The following is an 18,500-nucleotide window of genomic DNA, read 5'->3' as shown; positions in this document are numbered from 1 at the left end:
CATAATTAACTTAATTATATCCGAGGTATTGCACGTTTGGCAAGGACTATTATCGAATCCATCAGCTAATGAAGTCCAATATTACATTACTTGCCAAACAAGTCAGAAAGAGAAATTAAATTGTTAATATGTGCTATATTATAATAATTTTATAATTATGTGCAAATTGTGATGTCAGTAGAAAAGATAATGTATACGCGGGGGAAAAAATAAAAATTAATAGAAATTCCATATAACAGTGAGTTATCTCTGGCCACTGGTTACTGGTCGCTGACGAAGGGGAGGAGATATCTAGCAATTTAAAGGAAGAGCGAGAACAATGGTCGCGGCTGCCGTCACCGCCGCCGCTTCCGTATCCCACCACCATCTATGCGGTTGTCATGTCGGCGCTCCTCCCAACCTCCAACCAGTCCGTCGCCAAATGTCTCCCGTCGTCCTCGCTCGCCGCCCGAGAGTCCTAGTTTCTCGCGCCAAGTTCGATAAGTTTGACGCCGCCACCGATGGTCCTCCGTCGACGCCGGGAATCCCTACTTCGGAGGTCTCTGCAGTGGCGGAGGGGTTGGAGTTAGATGAAGACAGGTTCGATTGCCATCAAATTATGAAACTAAGGATTGGGGATTCTTATGAGTTTGAGAAGGAAGAATTATTCCTTCTTTCGCATGAAGCCCAATTTTTCAAACTTATCCTCGTCCTTTTTCTCTGTATTTTACCAAGAAACAATATATAAACTTTGCTTTGAATCGAGGTTGAATAATAGCTTCTATGTATTGTTAAATGCGATTATTTAGTTCCATCTTTCTGGACTGGGACAAACAAACAAACTCACTGCTAGGTTTTGCCTTGGTCCAGTGACTTGCCTTCGGATTTGGAGGGTGCGATCAGGCAGTCAAGCCTAGCAAGTGCTTTGTTTGTATCATCAGGTGGAATGCGAGCTATTGTAAGTTTATTAGTGAAGCTCGAGTAGGATTGGAGTTATTGTAAGTTCAATTTGGTGTTTATTGAATTATTGTGTAGTAACCTTATATCTTTACTTGATTCTGGAAAAGACTTCGTCACTTTCTCCACCATGTCTATTCCTTTAAGGCAGCCTGCGGGTTGTACTATTTCAACGAAGTCAGTGTCTGTGTTGACTCGTTAAAAAGGTTGCATTCTTAAGTTGTATCGCACTGGGTCAATCTGCAGAAATTCGGCATGTTGGTCTTTCTTCACACATATGCCCTTTTTCTACGCTTACTCAAGTATAAAATCACTGGGAAAAAGTTTCCGCTTGAAAATTTTTAAAGTTCCCTCCTATTTTTGAAGTTTTTATTTTGATCCATTGCCTTTTGTCCACACAAAATTCTCTGTCTCTGAGTGTCTTTTCGTCTCCATGTTCTTAAACTTTCATGTTTTAAGTATTGCCACCGACCTTCAGAATTATTCCTAACTGGCTCCGGTAGATTTTTTTTCCACTTAATAAACAACATAAAAAATTCAACTCTAATTTATTAACTTAGGTTCTTAATTTGGAACATGTGGAACTGCCTGCGTACAGTAGCTCTAATCATGCGCATTAATGTGTTTTCTGAAACAGTTCAAACTTCTAATCCGTAGACTTCCAATAGCATATTGAAATGGAAATATTCTAGTTTTTTGATACTAGCTACTGTCACTTGGTCGTACCAAAGTTGTAGTATTTTAGCTGACTTGAATTTTTATTTTACAGGTGGAACTTCTAATTCCTCAAATGCAATTTCTTGATGATGAAGGTGCTCAAGCTGAGTTGTGGGAGCTTTCAAAGATCTTTTTGGAGTCATTTATGGAAGAATTAGGAAATCAGGTTTGGAGCTCTGTTTATAGAATTTGTTAGATCATTTAGTCAACCGTTTTTCTACACTTTGCACAACCACATAACTGAAAAATTGCAAGCTATTGGCAAAGTTTACTTACTCAATATGGATAGGTTTCTTTTCCCTTTTACATCAATAGGATCAGTGACTTGGTGGAGACTGTCCTTGCTCCACAGAATATTAGAATTTTTCATGCTATTTAATTTTGATTTTCTTTAGTTTCAATTTTCATGAATTGATGCTCACCTGAGTTTTTAATGCTAAATGTCTCACAAAGTCAAGTCTTACTCCTTTTAGGCATTTAGGCACCATCAATCCAATGGTAGACTTGTCACCTATGGAAAGATAAAGTATGTAAAAGATTCATGAAATGGAAGAAATATTATGCTTCTTTCTCTGACAATATTCAAGATTTGTTTCTCCAGCCTGATCTTTTGGAATTAACAATATTGAATACACAACAAGATTGAAAACAAACTATAGAGATAAAATCTTAAATTGATACAGCATAATACCAATATCACAATGTGTCATGCAACTCGATTTTTTTATTAAATACATTGTTTTTGAAAAAATGATTGATACAGCATAATACCAATTTCATGATGTGTAGTGCAACTTGATTTTTTATTAGATAAATTGTTTTTGAAAAAATGGTTAACATCATTTTATGCTACTTTTTAGAATGCTTAAATGATTTTATACCATTATTTAAAAAAAACTAGTCTTATGCTATTTAACTTGTTTTATATCATCACATTTTTTTTTGACTTGATTATAGAAAATATCATGCTCTGCCACACCCTAATTCAAACATATAATTGGGGGGGGGGGGGGGGGGGGGGGGGGGGGGGGGGGGTGGGCGTCTGCATTTAGGAACTATTTATATTTAATTTTTTGTTGGAATAAGTTTACTTACAAAAGTTACATTTATTTTTCAAAAAGTATTTTGTAGGGGACTGATGTTACTTTAGTTCCAAAAATTAAAAAAAAACCTTATCCTTTTGCCATGCTGCTAATGCTGTTAGTTAATTTTACAAAGCATGGCACATTTTCAAATCACCCTTATGTGTTTCTGGTGATAGTGTTAACTGTGTTATCACAGAGCCTTGCTTTATTTTGTTTGTTTTTTTATAGAAGATTTTCATATTTGGGATAATCTCCTGTAGAGGGTAAAAGCCATTTTTCCAGATGCTGGAGCAGCTGCTCTTCTGAAATATCAGTGGAAGGATGCAAAATTTGGTTTCTCCAGGTATTAATCCTCTATTTTACATTCAGTTGTTTCTGTTTGAGAAAAATCACATGAAAGCAGTAGCATAGATCTTCAACAGAAAACAGACACTATTATTGTCATACGCATGTGCCATTCTAATAGAAATATCATGAAGTCACATGAACTTTACGCATGAATTTCACACTTAAGATGCATTGCTAGTTCTCTATCAAAGGAGGATATAGTTTTCAATTATCCCTCATGTATATCACGTATTCCATTTCCATTTATGACATCCATGTATCAACTGCAATTTGTTGATTATTACACAATCATGCTTCTTTTTTCCTTTCTTTTTTTGACAATATATTTATCTAACAATGAATAGAACTTTGAGAATATCTGAATACTTTGGATTGGAAATGATTTAATGGAAATGTATATAATGAAACAACTGGATATTAACTAATATAAGCTTGTTTAGGCACAAGGTGCACAATTGCTGTCAGCCTGAATGTTGGGATATTTTGTCATGTAACCATTCATTAATGTTGTTGTCTTAGGCTGTGTTTCCTAGGAGTGAAGGAAAATGGTACCTGCTTTGCTACAGGATCTAGTTGTTGATTGTCCTGGATCTAGTTGATCAAAACTTTGTGAGGACTGTGGATGATAAATGAGTCCAGGATAACCTTAGGTTGGAGTTCATGGTTGTCTGTGGGCCAGTCTGGAGGCTTTGATTGGATTGTTGGTGGCTGCCCATGGAATGACTTTAAGCAAAAAACATGGTAGATTGTATTGATATTAGAAGAATTCAATGGTGCTAATTTGTAAGCTAGTTCCCCAACTTTTAGGACTTTGAAGGGACCGTAGTATGTTAGTGTCAACTTTCTATTTGTGTGTGTGTTCCTGCAGTTATAGTTGTTGGAGTGGCTGTAAGTGCAGAAGAACTAAGTCATTCACTTAGTAATGCACATCACGGTGTTCTTGATCATGATGAATCTTTATGCTATGTGGACTTTTTTTCAAGCATGTGTTTTTATGATCATAGCATGTCATCACATTGCAGCAATTTTTGCTCAGCAGTCTCTAGCTTTGTAGTTTCTGAAAAGTAGAGCTTCATAATTCCTAAAGAACAGGATAACAATCGCAGTGGCTTGCAATCAACATTGAAAGAATGAAGATGAAGTTGTGTTTTTTCTTATCTTAGATGCTTGAACTTAAGCTTTGCCATCTCATTATGCAGCTTAGGTGACCGGAAGCCTGTTGACAATGAGGATGAAGTTGTTGTCATGGTTGTTCCTGATTATCAGATGTTGGAAAACGTTGAAAGAATTGCATCTCTTCTATCAGCAGACCCAGTATGATATTTTTCTGTCAAAAGAACAATTACTTGCTGTCAACCCACTATCTATATTTTAAATATAATTCATCTGATTCTTCTCTCGTGCTTTATTTGTTGTGACCTGGTTTTACTTCCCAAATGACTATCTTTATGCCTCAATCTCTATCCAGACACATTTCTCAATGAAAAAAAAACGTGGAAGTAACCTATTTGAATTGCTAGGGGCCATTATATTTCTGATACATATTGTAGCTTTTATTGCAGACCTTGGGTCCTAGCTCTTATATGAAGCTCTGTGAGACCTCCTGTGCAGCTAAAAGTTCCTCGTTTTTAAACCAAAGAACTACTTATTTTATTTTTGTGAACAAAACAATAAATTCAATTGTTTTGCAGTGCTTCTTTTCCTACAGAAATTTTACACTCTAAGTTGGATCATTTTCCTTACACAGCATTCATCCTTATTATGTTGTTAGCCAAGACCCCTTATCATGTGGAACCCCCGGCTTGTTAGCGAAGATGTTGGAGTTGGAATCAATGTTCGGAATCTACGTAGATATTTCTTAAGGCAAGAAATCATCAAGTTCAAGTTCTCATTAATTACCAAGTTCTAACCACTACATAATGCTCTCAATGATGATACCTAAGATATTACTTTTCTAATATTATATTCTTTTAGTTTTGATTGCCAAGCTGTGTGTGCAGCACTTTCACTTCAGTTTACTCGATGAGGCCATTGCCTTCTGGAGCAGTCTTTAGGTGTTATCCTGGGTAAGTTAAAACTTGAATGATCATGTTGTCTGACGTTTTCATTTGGATAGAAGAAACTTTTATCAGCAGAGAATCTCTTGTTACATTCGGATTTCATTCTAGGATGTGGAAAGTGTTCTACGACGATGTAAATAGACCAGGTAGATATTTGCTGGCCAAAGAACAACCCAGGCGTCCTGATGGAACAGATATTGAGGTCATTTCCTTACATCATATATTTATGTTGTTCCCCTTCTTTAATTGTTGTTCTATTATCATACTGTTGGAACCTATTTATAAATATTTTAGGGACCTCTGTGTAAGTTGGGGAACGACTAGGGTGTAAATTGTAAAGGTACACTAATGAATATGGAGAGAGATAAGAGGGAACTGCCTGGGGCATGGAAATACCCTAAAATTCCTACTATATGGCCCCACCGTTGTCAATCTCTGGCGTCGACCCTAGCCTAGCTGGCTTGTTCTTGCTGTTGCACAACACAGCAAACTTAGGATGTCATGACATTGCTCGCCTTCTCTGCCGCCACTGAGAAGGATAGATCTAGATATTCAGCACATATAAGATATTTAGCAAATATCTATTAATGCTGATAACTGCCTTATTACTTAGCTAAACATGCTTATAGTATCTAATATTGTTCCCACCAATATATTTTTATTTTATTTCTTTATTGTTGTTTGTTTAATTGATATTCTTTATGCAGATTATATTTGGAAATCTGGATGAGAAGTCAGCAGAGCCTTCATTCTTAGATAAGGCCCTGAGCATATTCACATCGTTTAATAGGTTCATGAAGGCCATCTCGAGGTGAATGTATTTTTATTTTTTAACTTTCAGATCTTTTGCATCTTTATCCTATCGTTTTAATCATCAATGTTATGAATCTTATAGAGCCATAAGCATATCAAACACTTGCTTGAAAGCCATGCTTGAGTCCCTATGTTCTCTTTTGAATTTGGTTGCTTTTGGAGAGGTAGTACCATATTGTCCCATGCACTATCTCACTCATTTTGTTTTGAAATCATAGTAACGCTATTTAGCAGATGCCATTTACATTAAAAATGACTAAAAAAAAAGAAGCAGAGGTAACAGGGAAAGAATGAAGGGGAAGGTGAATTTATAAATATACTAACTCTAGTATCCAGCCACCAATATGCAATTCACGGTCTTCCCCCAATAGTTGTAATTTTGATAGTTGAGTGATGATCATTTGAAAAAAAACATCGACAGGTCACCTTTCTTAGGTCAGTATCAATCTACTTCTATTGTTTTTGCAAAAAACTTGCTGTTATTCTGCAAACCATCCACCTGAACATCTCATGAAGCTACTGCTGCTCCAGTTTGAGCAATCCTATCAAATATAGTAGGATGAAAGTAGTTACTGACTCTAGCCACCATGTATGTAATTTTCAATGTCCTTCCTCTAATGCGACATCCTGTCAAATATAGTAGGATGAAAGTAGTTACTGACTCTAGCCACCATATATGTAATTTTCAATGACTTTCCTCTAATTTTATTTTTCATAGCTCAATGATGAAAATTTAAAAATAAACCATAAACAGGTCACCTTTCATCTCTAGGTAATTATAACTATACTTTTGCCATTGTTGTGCAAAATACTTGAATATATCATGCTGCTCCAGTCCGAGCAACATCCTATAAAATGAAGCAAAGTAACTGAAGACTCCGTGAAAAGGAAACACTAGTTTCAAAAATAAAACCATGGAAACGTCTGATAGTTCTTTATTTTCTGGCACAGAATAACATAATTGTGAAGCTCAAAAGAATTGCGGGTAACACAAATAGCAATTAATCAGCAGCATTTAACAGAAATTTTCAGCTATTGAAAGACTAGATTATTTGTAGGAACCCCTCAAGCGACTTGGGTTATAAGGCTTATATCTATCTCAACAGGACGCTCAACTATTGAATTAGTTCTCTTCACTCCTGAATTGCTCTTCTAGTAATCTGCATAATTGCTTAGCACCAATATTTATAAATCCCACAAAAATAGTGCTTTATCTAATTGTTAAAGAGACTCATCATTTAATGGTTCCTATGCTATGGTCCACTGGTGAGGCAGAAGCACTCTTGGTGCTTGCTGATGCTAATGAAGGCTGGAGGAACAAGAGGTTCTTTTCTTTCATTCTTGTGCTTGAAACCGTGGATTTATATCTAAGTAGCTCCAGGAACACATATTTCCTCTCCCCATAGTTGTAAAGTATGGAACAGAGTTGAACCGTTGTGGATCACGATCGTGATCCCTTCCCCTACTTTTGAAACCAAGACTTTCAGCTTCATTAGCTCCAACGTATGATGGAACAATATCTGTCAGCGCAAACTGGAATCTAGGATCTTCTGTTGTGGTCTTCGCAATTGTATCAGTCAACTTATGCTGGTGGCCAGGATCCTTTGGGTTGGTGGTCTTCTGCAAGTAGTGCTGGTAGAAAGATTCTTGAGATAGTCTACTATGGTTTGATGACAAAAAGGAACCTTCCTTGGATGATTGAGAGCCATAACTATAGTACCCACTGCTCCAAGCTGGCGTTGCTTTGGTGTTAGATTTTGGAGAAGAGAAGCTAAAGATTGATGGTGGTGAGTATCTTGGCCTTGTGGCAAAGTTTGAAGAGACCAAACTGAACTGGTTTACTCTAGAATGCGCAGTTAGGTCTAGTGTGACAGTTGGGCTGGTGGTAATGGATGGGAGTGTATAGTTTGGGAGGCAGGGTGGCCCTTGTCTTGACATATCTGAGATGCCAAAGTTCAAACCATGGGGATAAGCACTTGAAGTTATGAGGTGGGTAGTCGATTTATAGGCGTGATCTGTTAACGTGGTTGCAAGTTGGGCAGTGGAAGATGATCCTGAGAGCAGCATGCATGCTTCTGCTGAGGTGGTGGAGGCCATGGCAGTGGCCGAGACTGAGAGAGGGTGATTGTGGTTTCCTTCATAGGTCGTGATTAATATCGTCATGTCTTTTGCACATCTTTGCACCTGGAATGAATTACGTAGAGAATTTAAGAAATGCTAATATATACTTTGGATGAAGATAGTTGTGGTCTAAAATTTAGTGAAACACACTTTGCTCTGACATGATGATACATTGAGGGAGATCAAAAAGAACGAATTAATGTACCTTCTTCCTCACTGGGCATCCCGGTGCCACAGTGCAGCGATAGTAACCTCGTGGCCATGGATTTCCTTTTGCAATCTTCTGACCATACTTCCTCCAATGACACCCGTCATTCACCTGTAAGAAAGAGTAAACATCTCATTTGCTTAATTACTGAGTTCAGTTTCAAACTATACAATCACTTCCACTTGGATCATATTAATCTACCAGGTAAACGATACACACCATTGGCCCGTTGCATCTTGTTCGCACACATACTCTTGTTTTCTTCACCTGTGGCTTCTCCAGAGCCTCATCTTCTGATCCATTATTTCTCAAATCCTTCACCATCTTGCATGGGCTACTCTCTTCTTCCTTCCTTGCAATCAGTTGCTGCTTGATTAGTCCCCTGCTGCAGGCATCGTAAAGTTTACAGTCCAGTCTAAGAGTCAAGTCTTCTTCTAAGTTCTCCTTGCGACCTTTGTCTTTGTCTGCAGTGTTCTCAGTATTCTCGTCTTCCTTTCTATATATTTGTCCATTTGAGCTCGTTCCAAGCCTCAACGAAACAAGCTCATGTTCTTCTTCATCAGAAGCTGGAATTGTTTCGACTGCTCTTTTAGCGTCCTCTTGTTGAGAAACAGTAGAGAAGTGCAACTGGAGAGACTGGTAATCGTTGATCATACGTGTTAATGTCACCTTTAATCTCTTGTTTTCTTCTCGCATTTTGTTTATTTCATCTTTGGTGGATTTGAGAAGATCCTCCTAGAATTGCACGTAAAAGAGTTATTCATGATCTCTCTTGATTTTTTATATATAAAAATAATGCATATAAAAAAAAACCCCTATGTACCTGTTTGTTAATGCTTGGACTTTTGTTCTCTGAAGAAGATGAAATCTGAATCATAGTTTTAGAATTACCTGTTGATTCAGTTTTGATCTACACCAATTGCAATTTACTTATAATTAGCCACAAAATATCCCTTTTATTATCATTATTATTGTTATTTTATTTTATTTTTTCCAAACATGCACTATAATTTAGCTCCCAAAGTCACTTTCTTTACTAGCAAAAATAAAACAGTATGGAAACATCATGAAAATCTTAAAGAGAAACATGCGAAAGGAGAAAATAAGGCGAAAAACTGAGAGAAATCACAAATAAAATAAACCTGTGCATCAACTAGACAAATTTTGTCTGCACTTGGAGTTGGGAGATCTTCCTCCATCGATGGAAACACCAAGCTCTCCTCTCGATCGCTTCAATCCAACTCTCAGCTCTCCCTGTTCTTATATAAATTTACAGTCACCTGCCTTGACTTTATTTATTTATTTATTTATTTTTTATGATATAAAAACTCAATGTTATTTATTATTAAGCACTCAAAGGCCACTGAAACGGATGAATTAATTTCCCCCCTTATTTTATCTTTGTATATATATAATTGAACAAGGAAAACTATGATAAAGACTGACTTCAAACGTGTGATTCATATTGAGTTAGGTTGTCTTATTTGGAGATTTTCAGGCGCAGTCCTCGGAGCAATTAGAATTTAAAGTTTTTTGCAGGGATTTTTTTTCATTTTATCTGACTTTTCGATTTTATATATTCCAGAGCTTTTGAAAAAAATATAATCTACTCTTTCGAATATGCCAATTGATACGACTTTGCCTTTTGGGTTTCTTTAGTCGTCGATCACTACAAGTCTTTGAAAGACTATTCGTTTTTGTTTTAACTTTGATCATCATCTTGATATATTCGACACGACCCTATTGACATATATTTTGAATTTGATAGGAATTAAGCCTAGAAAAAGGCTCCATTTTGTCCAATCAATTCATGGATCACTGTCGCATTCGCATATATATATAAAAGTTGGTTTTGGCTTCTTCATCCACACATTTCTTATTTGTAATATTGAATAAGCAGTGATAATAAATATATAATTAAAATATATCACCGAAACAAATCAGTTGACCATGCTCAAAATTAAATAAATTAGTTTGTCGAAGAAGTACGATGCGATGCGATGCGATCAAAGTCTCCAACAATATTTGTAAACAAATTAATTAATTAACTTGCAATAATTTATATATATTAACAAGTACATTCAATTGGTTCGACCACTGATATTGCGATTGCTCAGTTTGTTCTTTCAGATCCCAAAGCGTTAAAAACCGTTCGATTCCAATTTTATTATTTTTATTTTTAAAGAAAGAAAACAATATTATCAGTGTGTATATTGAAGATTACATCATTAAGATTGTTTAATATTCTATAAATTGGCATTTTACGGCATCTGTAATTGAGAGTGTTTAATTAATATTCTACATATATATTTATTTTACACGACTTCAAATTGAATTGATAGTTTTTTTTATATGATTAATTTTGAACCACAATTAAGAGCCCTTCTCTTGTCCCTCTTGGTTTTAAAATTTCATGGAATGACATTGACATTTTTAGTTTTTTATTGTCAACTCATAAATCTCATGTGATTAGACGACTAAGCCTCTTGATAATTAATAACTTCACACCATTAATTGACGGAAATTAATAATTAAGTGCGTGAAAGAAGAAGTAAACGCCCTCTAGCTAATCACCAAATTCAAATAAATATTATATTATGATCACATAGAAATGCATCAGCTGTTCTTTAATATAAATAATCTAAAATCAAGCAGTAATGCTTTAGATTAAAAAAAAAAGAGCATTTGCTTAATAATTAATGTATACGTACTATTTTTAATTCTGTATATCTCACCAGTTTGGATTCAAGTTAATTAAATATGAATCGATTATAATAACAAAAATTAAATTAATTAAATATCTTGGATAAAATTTGGATCATGACTTACTATATTTTATGAAAGGATCGGAGAAAGTGGCTAAAATCATATTTTACAATGGACTTAGATAAATATTATTGACTAAAAGCTCAAAGAAGTGGTCGAGATGAATAAAATGTTATTCCAAGACATCATTCTTAACTAATTATGTTATTAATTAATTAGATTTAGATGAAAATGTCTAATCAATCTTATATTATATTCAAATATCATCCACTTGGAGAAACGTGAGAGGAAATTTAAATTGACTCCAATATTAAATAAGCTTTATACAATTACTAAAATAGATAAGAAATATGCATTAATAGAATTTATTTTGTGGGAGGAATTCTTCCTGGCATATATTTTGCCCACCATTATTATTAATTAATGATGATAATAATGCAGTTCGTTTTTGTATGTCTTGCTAAATACTCAGCACGGGCCACTTAACTTTTTCAGCTAATGCAGTTTGTTATTAATGATGATAATAATGCAGTTCGTTTTTGCAGATGACATACAGGGGAATAAACATATTATATTGATTTCATTGATTTAATTACGAAATTAAAAATAATTTTATAAAATCTATTGATTCGAAGAATGCTAAAAAATAGATAAATAAATAATAATATCAAAAAATATTATTAAATTAATTTTTTTAATATTACTGAATAATTATTTAAATAGACTCAATATCAAAAAAAAATTTAATGGACTTCAAATCTTAAAATTCTTAAACGAATTCAAAATAAAAATAAAATAAAATAAATATAAACGATAAAAATTATTAAAAATACTTTAAATATTAAAAAATTTAAAAATTATAAAAAATAGTATGCATTAGTCACTCTGTAGTGAAAAGAACTCGTCTTAGATTTTAGAATAATGTCAAATGGTTGCCCAAGAGGAAAATCTTCCGATATCAATTAGATAAAATTTTAAAATTCTTAAACAAACTCAAAATAAAAATAAAATAAAATAAATATAAAAGATATAAATTATTAAAAATACTTTAAATATCAAAAAATTTAAAAATTATAAAAAATAATAATAAAAATCTTTAGATCCTCGGTCACTCCAGATTAAAAAGAACTCATCCTCGATTTTAGAATAATGTCAGATAGTTGCTCAGGAAGAAGATTTTCTAATATAAACTCGACAAAATCTATTAGTAGCTATTATATTTTGGAAATTCTTGATAATCCAGATGCAATTTTATTTCCAAACTCGAGAAGTAGAAGATCAATTTCGCACACATGCGCATCAATTCCATTAACTGATTACATTTCAACTAAGTTGATTGCTTCATCAACTTCAATCTTTTGATCGTTTGCATTAGCAACCTGCGTATTTATATAATTAGCCTGAATAGTCAGAGACTTCTCAACCTTATCGAGCTTTATCACTAAGTCAAAAGAAGGTGATAAAGTCATATCAAGTAAAGGTACTGGCACAACTACAACTTTGAAGTCCAGTGTCTCTCGAGAATGATCATTCTCTGACATGATGTCTAAAGGTTGTGTAGATTGCAAGCCGCCTACTTATCCTTGATAAATTGCTCAGATCTCTTTTGCTTTAAAAGTTCTTGCATTTTCTAATACTTCAACAATGAATGTTGGCATGGTGAATAAAGCAGATAGATTTGATTGAAAATGAATTTTTTTTTGCAACAGATGAGGTGTTAGGTTGCTTAGAGCTTCTCTCTAACTATTTCTCATCTTAATTTCTTCCAAGATTTTTTGCCGTCGTGCTTTCAACATATCCTTTTAACTTTAAATCCTCCACCATAATACCCGATTGATATTTTATTGCTTCTTTTCCATCATTTTATCCATGCATGTTCATGCTAGAGTCTATAATGATTAGGACATTAGCAAAATGGTTATTAAAGGAGTATATGTGATCGGGCTTTGTGGCTTTCTCTAGGATGACATTGATGTCGCCGACTTGGTAACGGATTTAAGAAACCTGTTGCTGCTCGAGGTGTCGGGCATAATCATTCTGTTCTGCAAAAGATGAAATCTGCCACCTTAGCGGCCCAGGCATAACCCTTCTCTGAATCTACATATATTAATTGCTTCATCATTATTATATATTAGATTACCAAATATTCTAATTTTATTGTTGTCTCTGTCGCCTCCTGTGACCTAATGATCGCGAGAGCAGGACTCGTCGTACTCAATATTGTCGAGGTCCGCATCCTCGTGGTTGTCTCCATCGCCGTGAGAGGAAAGGAGTGTAGAGGTGCTGCGGAGCTGACATCCTCTTGAAGTTGTATGTGGCGGAGTGGTTGATCTCGAATTACTCAAAACTAAACTTGCGCTTCAATATCTCTCATCGATTGGAAATTAATGATTTTTCAAAAGGGGAATAAAGGAACTTACGACCTTTATAATCTTGTATCACTAGATGTTGGGATAACTTTATAACTTGTCTTTGTAGATCTTCAAGTATCTCATTTTGGGTGATATGATCACAGTGTGAAGCTTCCTCAGTCGAAACTTGTCAATCACAATCAAGATCACGATGACCATCCATGAGAACTAAGAACTCTGATACCAATTGACGTCGAACGGGATAACAATTATATTGCGAGTTGTACTGATTCTGTTAATTCGATTGCGAACGTCAAAAATAATTTTTTAAAATCTGTTGATTCGGAATAATATTAGGGAATAGAGAAATAAATGACAATATCAAAAAATATTATTAAACTAAAAACTTCTCTTAACATCAAATAGATAATTGTTTAAATAGATTCAACACGCAAAGAAAAGATAAATTCTAACAGAAGGAAAAATTTTTTTAACGGACTTCAAATTTTAAAATTTATAAACTGATTCAAAATGAAAATAAAAATAAAATAAATATAAAAAGATAAAAATTATCAAAAATATTCTAAATATAAAAAATATAAAAATTAATTTAAAATAAATATTATAAAAAATAATAATAAAAATTTTCAGATCTTTCTTGTATCATTTAGTCATAAGATCAAAGATGATGAATTGACAATTGATAAGCCTCGATTGTTAGATCACTAAGGAGCTCTTGATAAACATCCTTCTACTTTTAAAGTCTCGAAATTAAAGGACATTTAAAAAAAAATAATCAAAGGTACTTCTTTCACAGTAACTTGTAAAATTATGATAACTTATGTGGCCATTGTACCTTAATTACTATGATTGATGTCCGTGATTCCAATCACTACCGGTCTACCATCCCTATAGATATAATATTGTCGAACAAGACCAGATACTGAATTAGTAAACCATGTCCGGCTATACATTTATTTTCATGTATAATGAATCTATTAATTGAGGTCACTTTCTGACTTCAATATATATATAATACTTCCACATAGACATCAAGCGCCCAGTTTACGTCATATAATTAATAATTAATTGAGGCCATCTTATAATTGACCATCTAAATTCCCAATGCATACTACTATATATATATATATGATGGGTCACGTTGATGCAGTCAGAAGACAGACTTAATAAGGCATCAACTCATTTGCTCAGCAATCATTAATTCTTTATCACATATGGCCTCCACTACGGTTTCAGCTCTCTTGCTAACCTACGCGTTGATCACGGTGCTTCTTCATCCTTTGATGGGTCAAGCAACGACGACGGCAGCAAAGATGATGACGAGCAGTTTAGGAGGAGCTGCAACTAGTGATGGTAAGTAATTGAATTCATTTTCACAGTACTATATATATATATCATCGTGTCTTTCAGTTAATTTTCGTAAAGTGATTAATCATCTCTTTTCAGGTAAAATGATTGATCAAGGAATAGCGTACGTGCTCATGATCACCGCGCTTCTTATTACATATCTTATCCACTGATATATGTATCTAGTCTGACATGCATGCCTCAATTTAATTGATAGACGATTGACAGCTACACAATGGAAACAGTTTGTCTCAGTGTATTTCTCTCTAGTATTATTTTGTCCATTATATATTTGTGAACAAAGGATGAAATAAGGGACCATTGTTTAATTACTCACTATACTTTGTGTGGTGGTTTTTCGTTCAAATGCTTTTTTTTTAATATCAGAACATTATATGAGGTAAAAGGATCGCAATTCCATTTCCATAAAACAGAGTTCGACCAATCTGAATAACTGAAGGGTTATTAAATAATGAAAACATGACTAGGAATCATCAAGACAGCAGAAAATAGTGGTAATCCAGTGCAGACATTACATATCATTTCATGGGTGTGAAGTGATCATAAACAATCGCAGAGCGCATTCATGAGATTCATCACAGTTCTCCCGATTGATCAACGAGCAAAATGACTATTATGACAATGCTGTATACAGTTGTGTGATTTTGTCAAATTTATTTATATATGATGTCAAGTACCTGTGTCGATTGACGAGCAAGTTGAATCTCATATAGATGTTGATGGTCCATTTGCCGCATGCTTACATTGAACTTGTTGCCTTTCCCTTGTCATCTCATTCCCACCCACAAGAAAGTAAGCCGTGTGCCTGAAAGCCCAAATAATAATAATAATAATAGTGTTCATATCATCGACAAAGGAAGACACAGTGAGTGTTGATATGTGCCTGAAAAAATTCATCATTTTGACTTTTGAATCAGGATCGATGCTCGTGGTGATATTGAGTGCTTGTTGCATGTGGTGCAACCACCTCTCAGCAGCTTGGTGAGTAACAGGGAATGGCGCATGACGTCCGATCAGAGCTGGATGACCTGCAATAATGATTCAAATGAAACCATGTTGCAACAATTCAGCGAAAGGTTTCCTTTCATCATAGAAGCAAACCTAGAACTGGAATCTATAGAGGGGTGTATTCAATTTCTTGTATATTATTCAGATTTTTTCTGTATCAGATGAGTTCAGAGACTAAAAGTTTCTTAGGAATTCCTTGCCACATACACATGGACACGTCAAATGAATAAAACATGCCTTTTCTTGCATCAAATTCCATAATACTGGTTTAAATATGGCATATCCACAAACTAAAAATTTTCATAATAAATTCAAATGCACGAACTCAGGTGTTTCAGTTATGTGACTATTTTTAATATAAGCAAATTGCTTTTCCCACCCCCTTATACCGCACCCCCCCTCCCCTCCTCTCTCTCTCTCCTATTCAAATGACTTTTATACCTTTTTTTTTTATTTTTTATTTTATTTTACTTATATCTCTCTCTCCTATTCAAATGACTTTTATACCATTTTTTCTTTATTTTTTATTTTATTTTACTTATATATATATATATATATATTTAATTTTAATTAATTTTTATTTAGTTTAATTTTTTAAATTAAAACTGTTTATTATTTTTTCATTAATACTTATATATATATATTTAATTTTATTTAATTTTTATTTAGTTTTATTTTTAAATTAATTTTGTTTATTATTTTTTAAATTTTATTTATTTTATTTCTTTAAGCAATTTTGTTTATTATTTTTTTATCAAATTTTTTTATTTTTTATTTTATATAATTTTTAACATTATATAATTTTATAAATAATAACTCCTAAACTTTATAACTAAAAATAAATAAAAGATTATAAACATATAAAAAATTTATTCAAAAAAATAAAACTGATAAAAAAAATTGAAAAAAAACTGATTAACAAAAAAATAAAATCAATAAAAAAACAAAATTTAAAAAATAATACATTGAAAAAAATACAAGTATTATGAAAAAAATAATAAATAAAATTAATTAAAAAATAAAATTTATATAAAATCAAAAAAATATAATAAACAAAATTGATTAAAAATAAAACTAAATAAAATTTATATAAAATTCTAAAAATAAAGTATTGATAAAAAATAATAAACAAAATTGATTAAAAATAAAACTAAATAAAATTAAAAAAATATCATATTGATGAAAATAATAATAAATTAAATTAATTAAAAAATAAAAATAAATAAAAATAAAAATATATGAGAGTTATTTTTAAATAAAATTAATTAAAAATAAAACTAAATAAAAATTTTAAAAAAATAAATAAATAAATACAAAGAAAAGGATAAAACTGTCATTAGAAGAGGAGAGAGAGGAAGTGGGAGGGGGGCGTGCGCTGTTGGGGGTGGGAAAAGCAGTGCTCTTAATATAATCACATAACCGAAACACCTGAGATATGATCGATTAATTATCACATATCTCACCATTGGAGTAGAACACCAACCATTCCTGGACTACCTACCTAACCACGATTCTCCTAAAGGCACAAAGAACCTAATCCTGAACACAAGGTGATTATAAAAGAGAATAGAATCTTTAAGAGTTCGTATCATCACTCTAATCAATTTGTGTAAGATTTTGGTCTCCCTCTTGTGATATAAAACAAATACAAAATGACAAATTTGGCAGATGACAGACGATTTTGCTGCTTTAAAAGCGAAAAAAATAATGCAAGTGTCAGAAAGTAGCTATCAGACATCATAAGAACAAGTTCCCTTCACCTTTCCTCTGGGAATACAGATTAGGGCCTCCCATCCTCTGAACGAAGAACTCGTACTGGTTCCGGATCGCATCCTCCTTCCTGGAATTCGAAAAGATAGATCGGAACCACTCCTCGTCATCATCGTAAACCCTACCAACGAACGGCGTTAACAAAATCAAAGATGGTCATAATCGAGCAGCTAAAACGGAGAGGGACGCGGAGGAAGAGGTACCTAGATCGGCTCACCTGTTGTAGAAATTGGATGAGAGATCGATGAAGGGCTGGATTCCGCCTAGGGTTTTGAAGAGGTTGGTCTCGTCGATGGCGAAGGCGTCGCTCGCTGCCACCCCGCTCCACTCCGACGCTTTCTGCTGCAAAGACTGCATTTTCTTTAAATATTTCCCCTTTTTCTTTTTTCTTTTGACGAATTAGGAGGAGGGAGAAATTTATACGGTTCGTGCTTCTTGTGGCAGGCACGTTCATCGAACGCTTGACGACGAAGGTAGCGTATTATCTACAACCATGATAATTGTGGCACGACCCATGTTGACGAACCCACCTCGCTACTGGACTAACCATGACACTTTGCCAAGTAGGGCCCGTATATAACGTATTTGATTGGGGTAGGGTAGTGTGTGCGTCGAATTGAATGCGAATACGTTCTCCGCCTTTTAATGTCGCCATATCGTCGTCACCAGCTATTTATTGGGGCTGGTAATGGGCTAGCCGTCAGACCACTCCAATAGCCCGGTAATTTTCATGGCCTTCTGTAGCACTTTAAAAATTTTCTTTTATTAAATTTAGATTTCACTACGTGAGCCTCCAAATAAGATTTATAATATATAATTTGAAAAAAAAATTTAATAAATAATAATAGGGTATTCAAGACATTCTATGTCGTTTATGATCCAATCTCATCAATAATATTAATATTGCAACACTAATAGACTCTTTTCA

The 18,500-nt window shown here is 33.8% G+C and overlaps 3 protein-coding genes across 3 annotated transcripts; 1 reads left to right on the top strand and 2 right to left on the bottom strand.

Annotated features, from left to right (window-relative positions):
* The first annotated feature begins 276 nt into the window (after positions 1-276).
* On the top strand, positions 277-6,090 carry LOC141840891 (uncharacterized). Its single transcript, XM_074728980.1, has 9 exons — positions 277-579; positions 850-937; positions 1,706-1,819; positions 2,999-3,081; positions 4,286-4,400; positions 4,858-4,949; positions 5,087-5,152; positions 5,255-5,348; positions 5,854-6,090. Exons 1-9 carry the CDS (start codon positions 320-322, stop codon positions 5,959-5,961), a joined length of 1,020 nt encoding a protein of 339 aa, XP_074585081.1. The 5' UTR covers positions 277-319; the 3' UTR covers positions 5,962-6,090.
* A 1,204-nt stretch (positions 6,091-7,294) lies between these two features.
* LOC141837223 (WRKY transcription factor 72A-like) lies at positions 7,295-9,487 on the bottom strand. The gene is made up of 5 exons (XM_074724665.1): positions 9,431-9,487; positions 9,112-9,198; positions 8,508-9,023; positions 8,286-8,399; positions 7,295-8,143 (listed from the first exon to the last, which is right to left on the bottom strand). Exons 1-5 carry the CDS (start codon positions 9,485-9,487, stop codon positions 7,295-7,297), a joined length of 1,623 nt encoding a protein of 540 aa, XP_074580766.1.
* Positions 9,488-15,283: 5,796 nt separating this feature from the next.
* LOC141841440 (group 2 truncated hemoglobin 3-2-like) lies at positions 15,284-17,973 on the bottom strand. Its single transcript, XM_074729616.1, has 4 exons — positions 17,790-17,973; positions 17,563-17,693; positions 15,678-15,822; positions 15,284-15,599 (listed from the first exon to the last, which is right to left on the bottom strand). Exons 1-4 carry the CDS (start codon positions 17,927-17,929, stop codon positions 15,500-15,502), a joined length of 516 nt encoding a protein of 171 aa, XP_074585717.1. The 5' UTR covers positions 17,930-17,973; the 3' UTR covers positions 15,284-15,499.
* Positions 17,974-18,500: the final 527 nt, after the last annotated feature.

Source organism: Curcuma longa, chromosome 11, assembly GCF_044706935.1.
Source record: "Curcuma longa cultivar G26 ecotype Majalengka, Jawa Barat chromosome 11, ITB_CL_G26_1.1, whole genome shotgun sequence".
Taxonomy (NCBI): domain Eukaryota; kingdom Viridiplantae; phylum Streptophyta; class Magnoliopsida; order Zingiberales; family Zingiberaceae; genus Curcuma; species Curcuma longa.
This window is presented reverse-complemented; position numbering and strand designations above follow the sequence as displayed.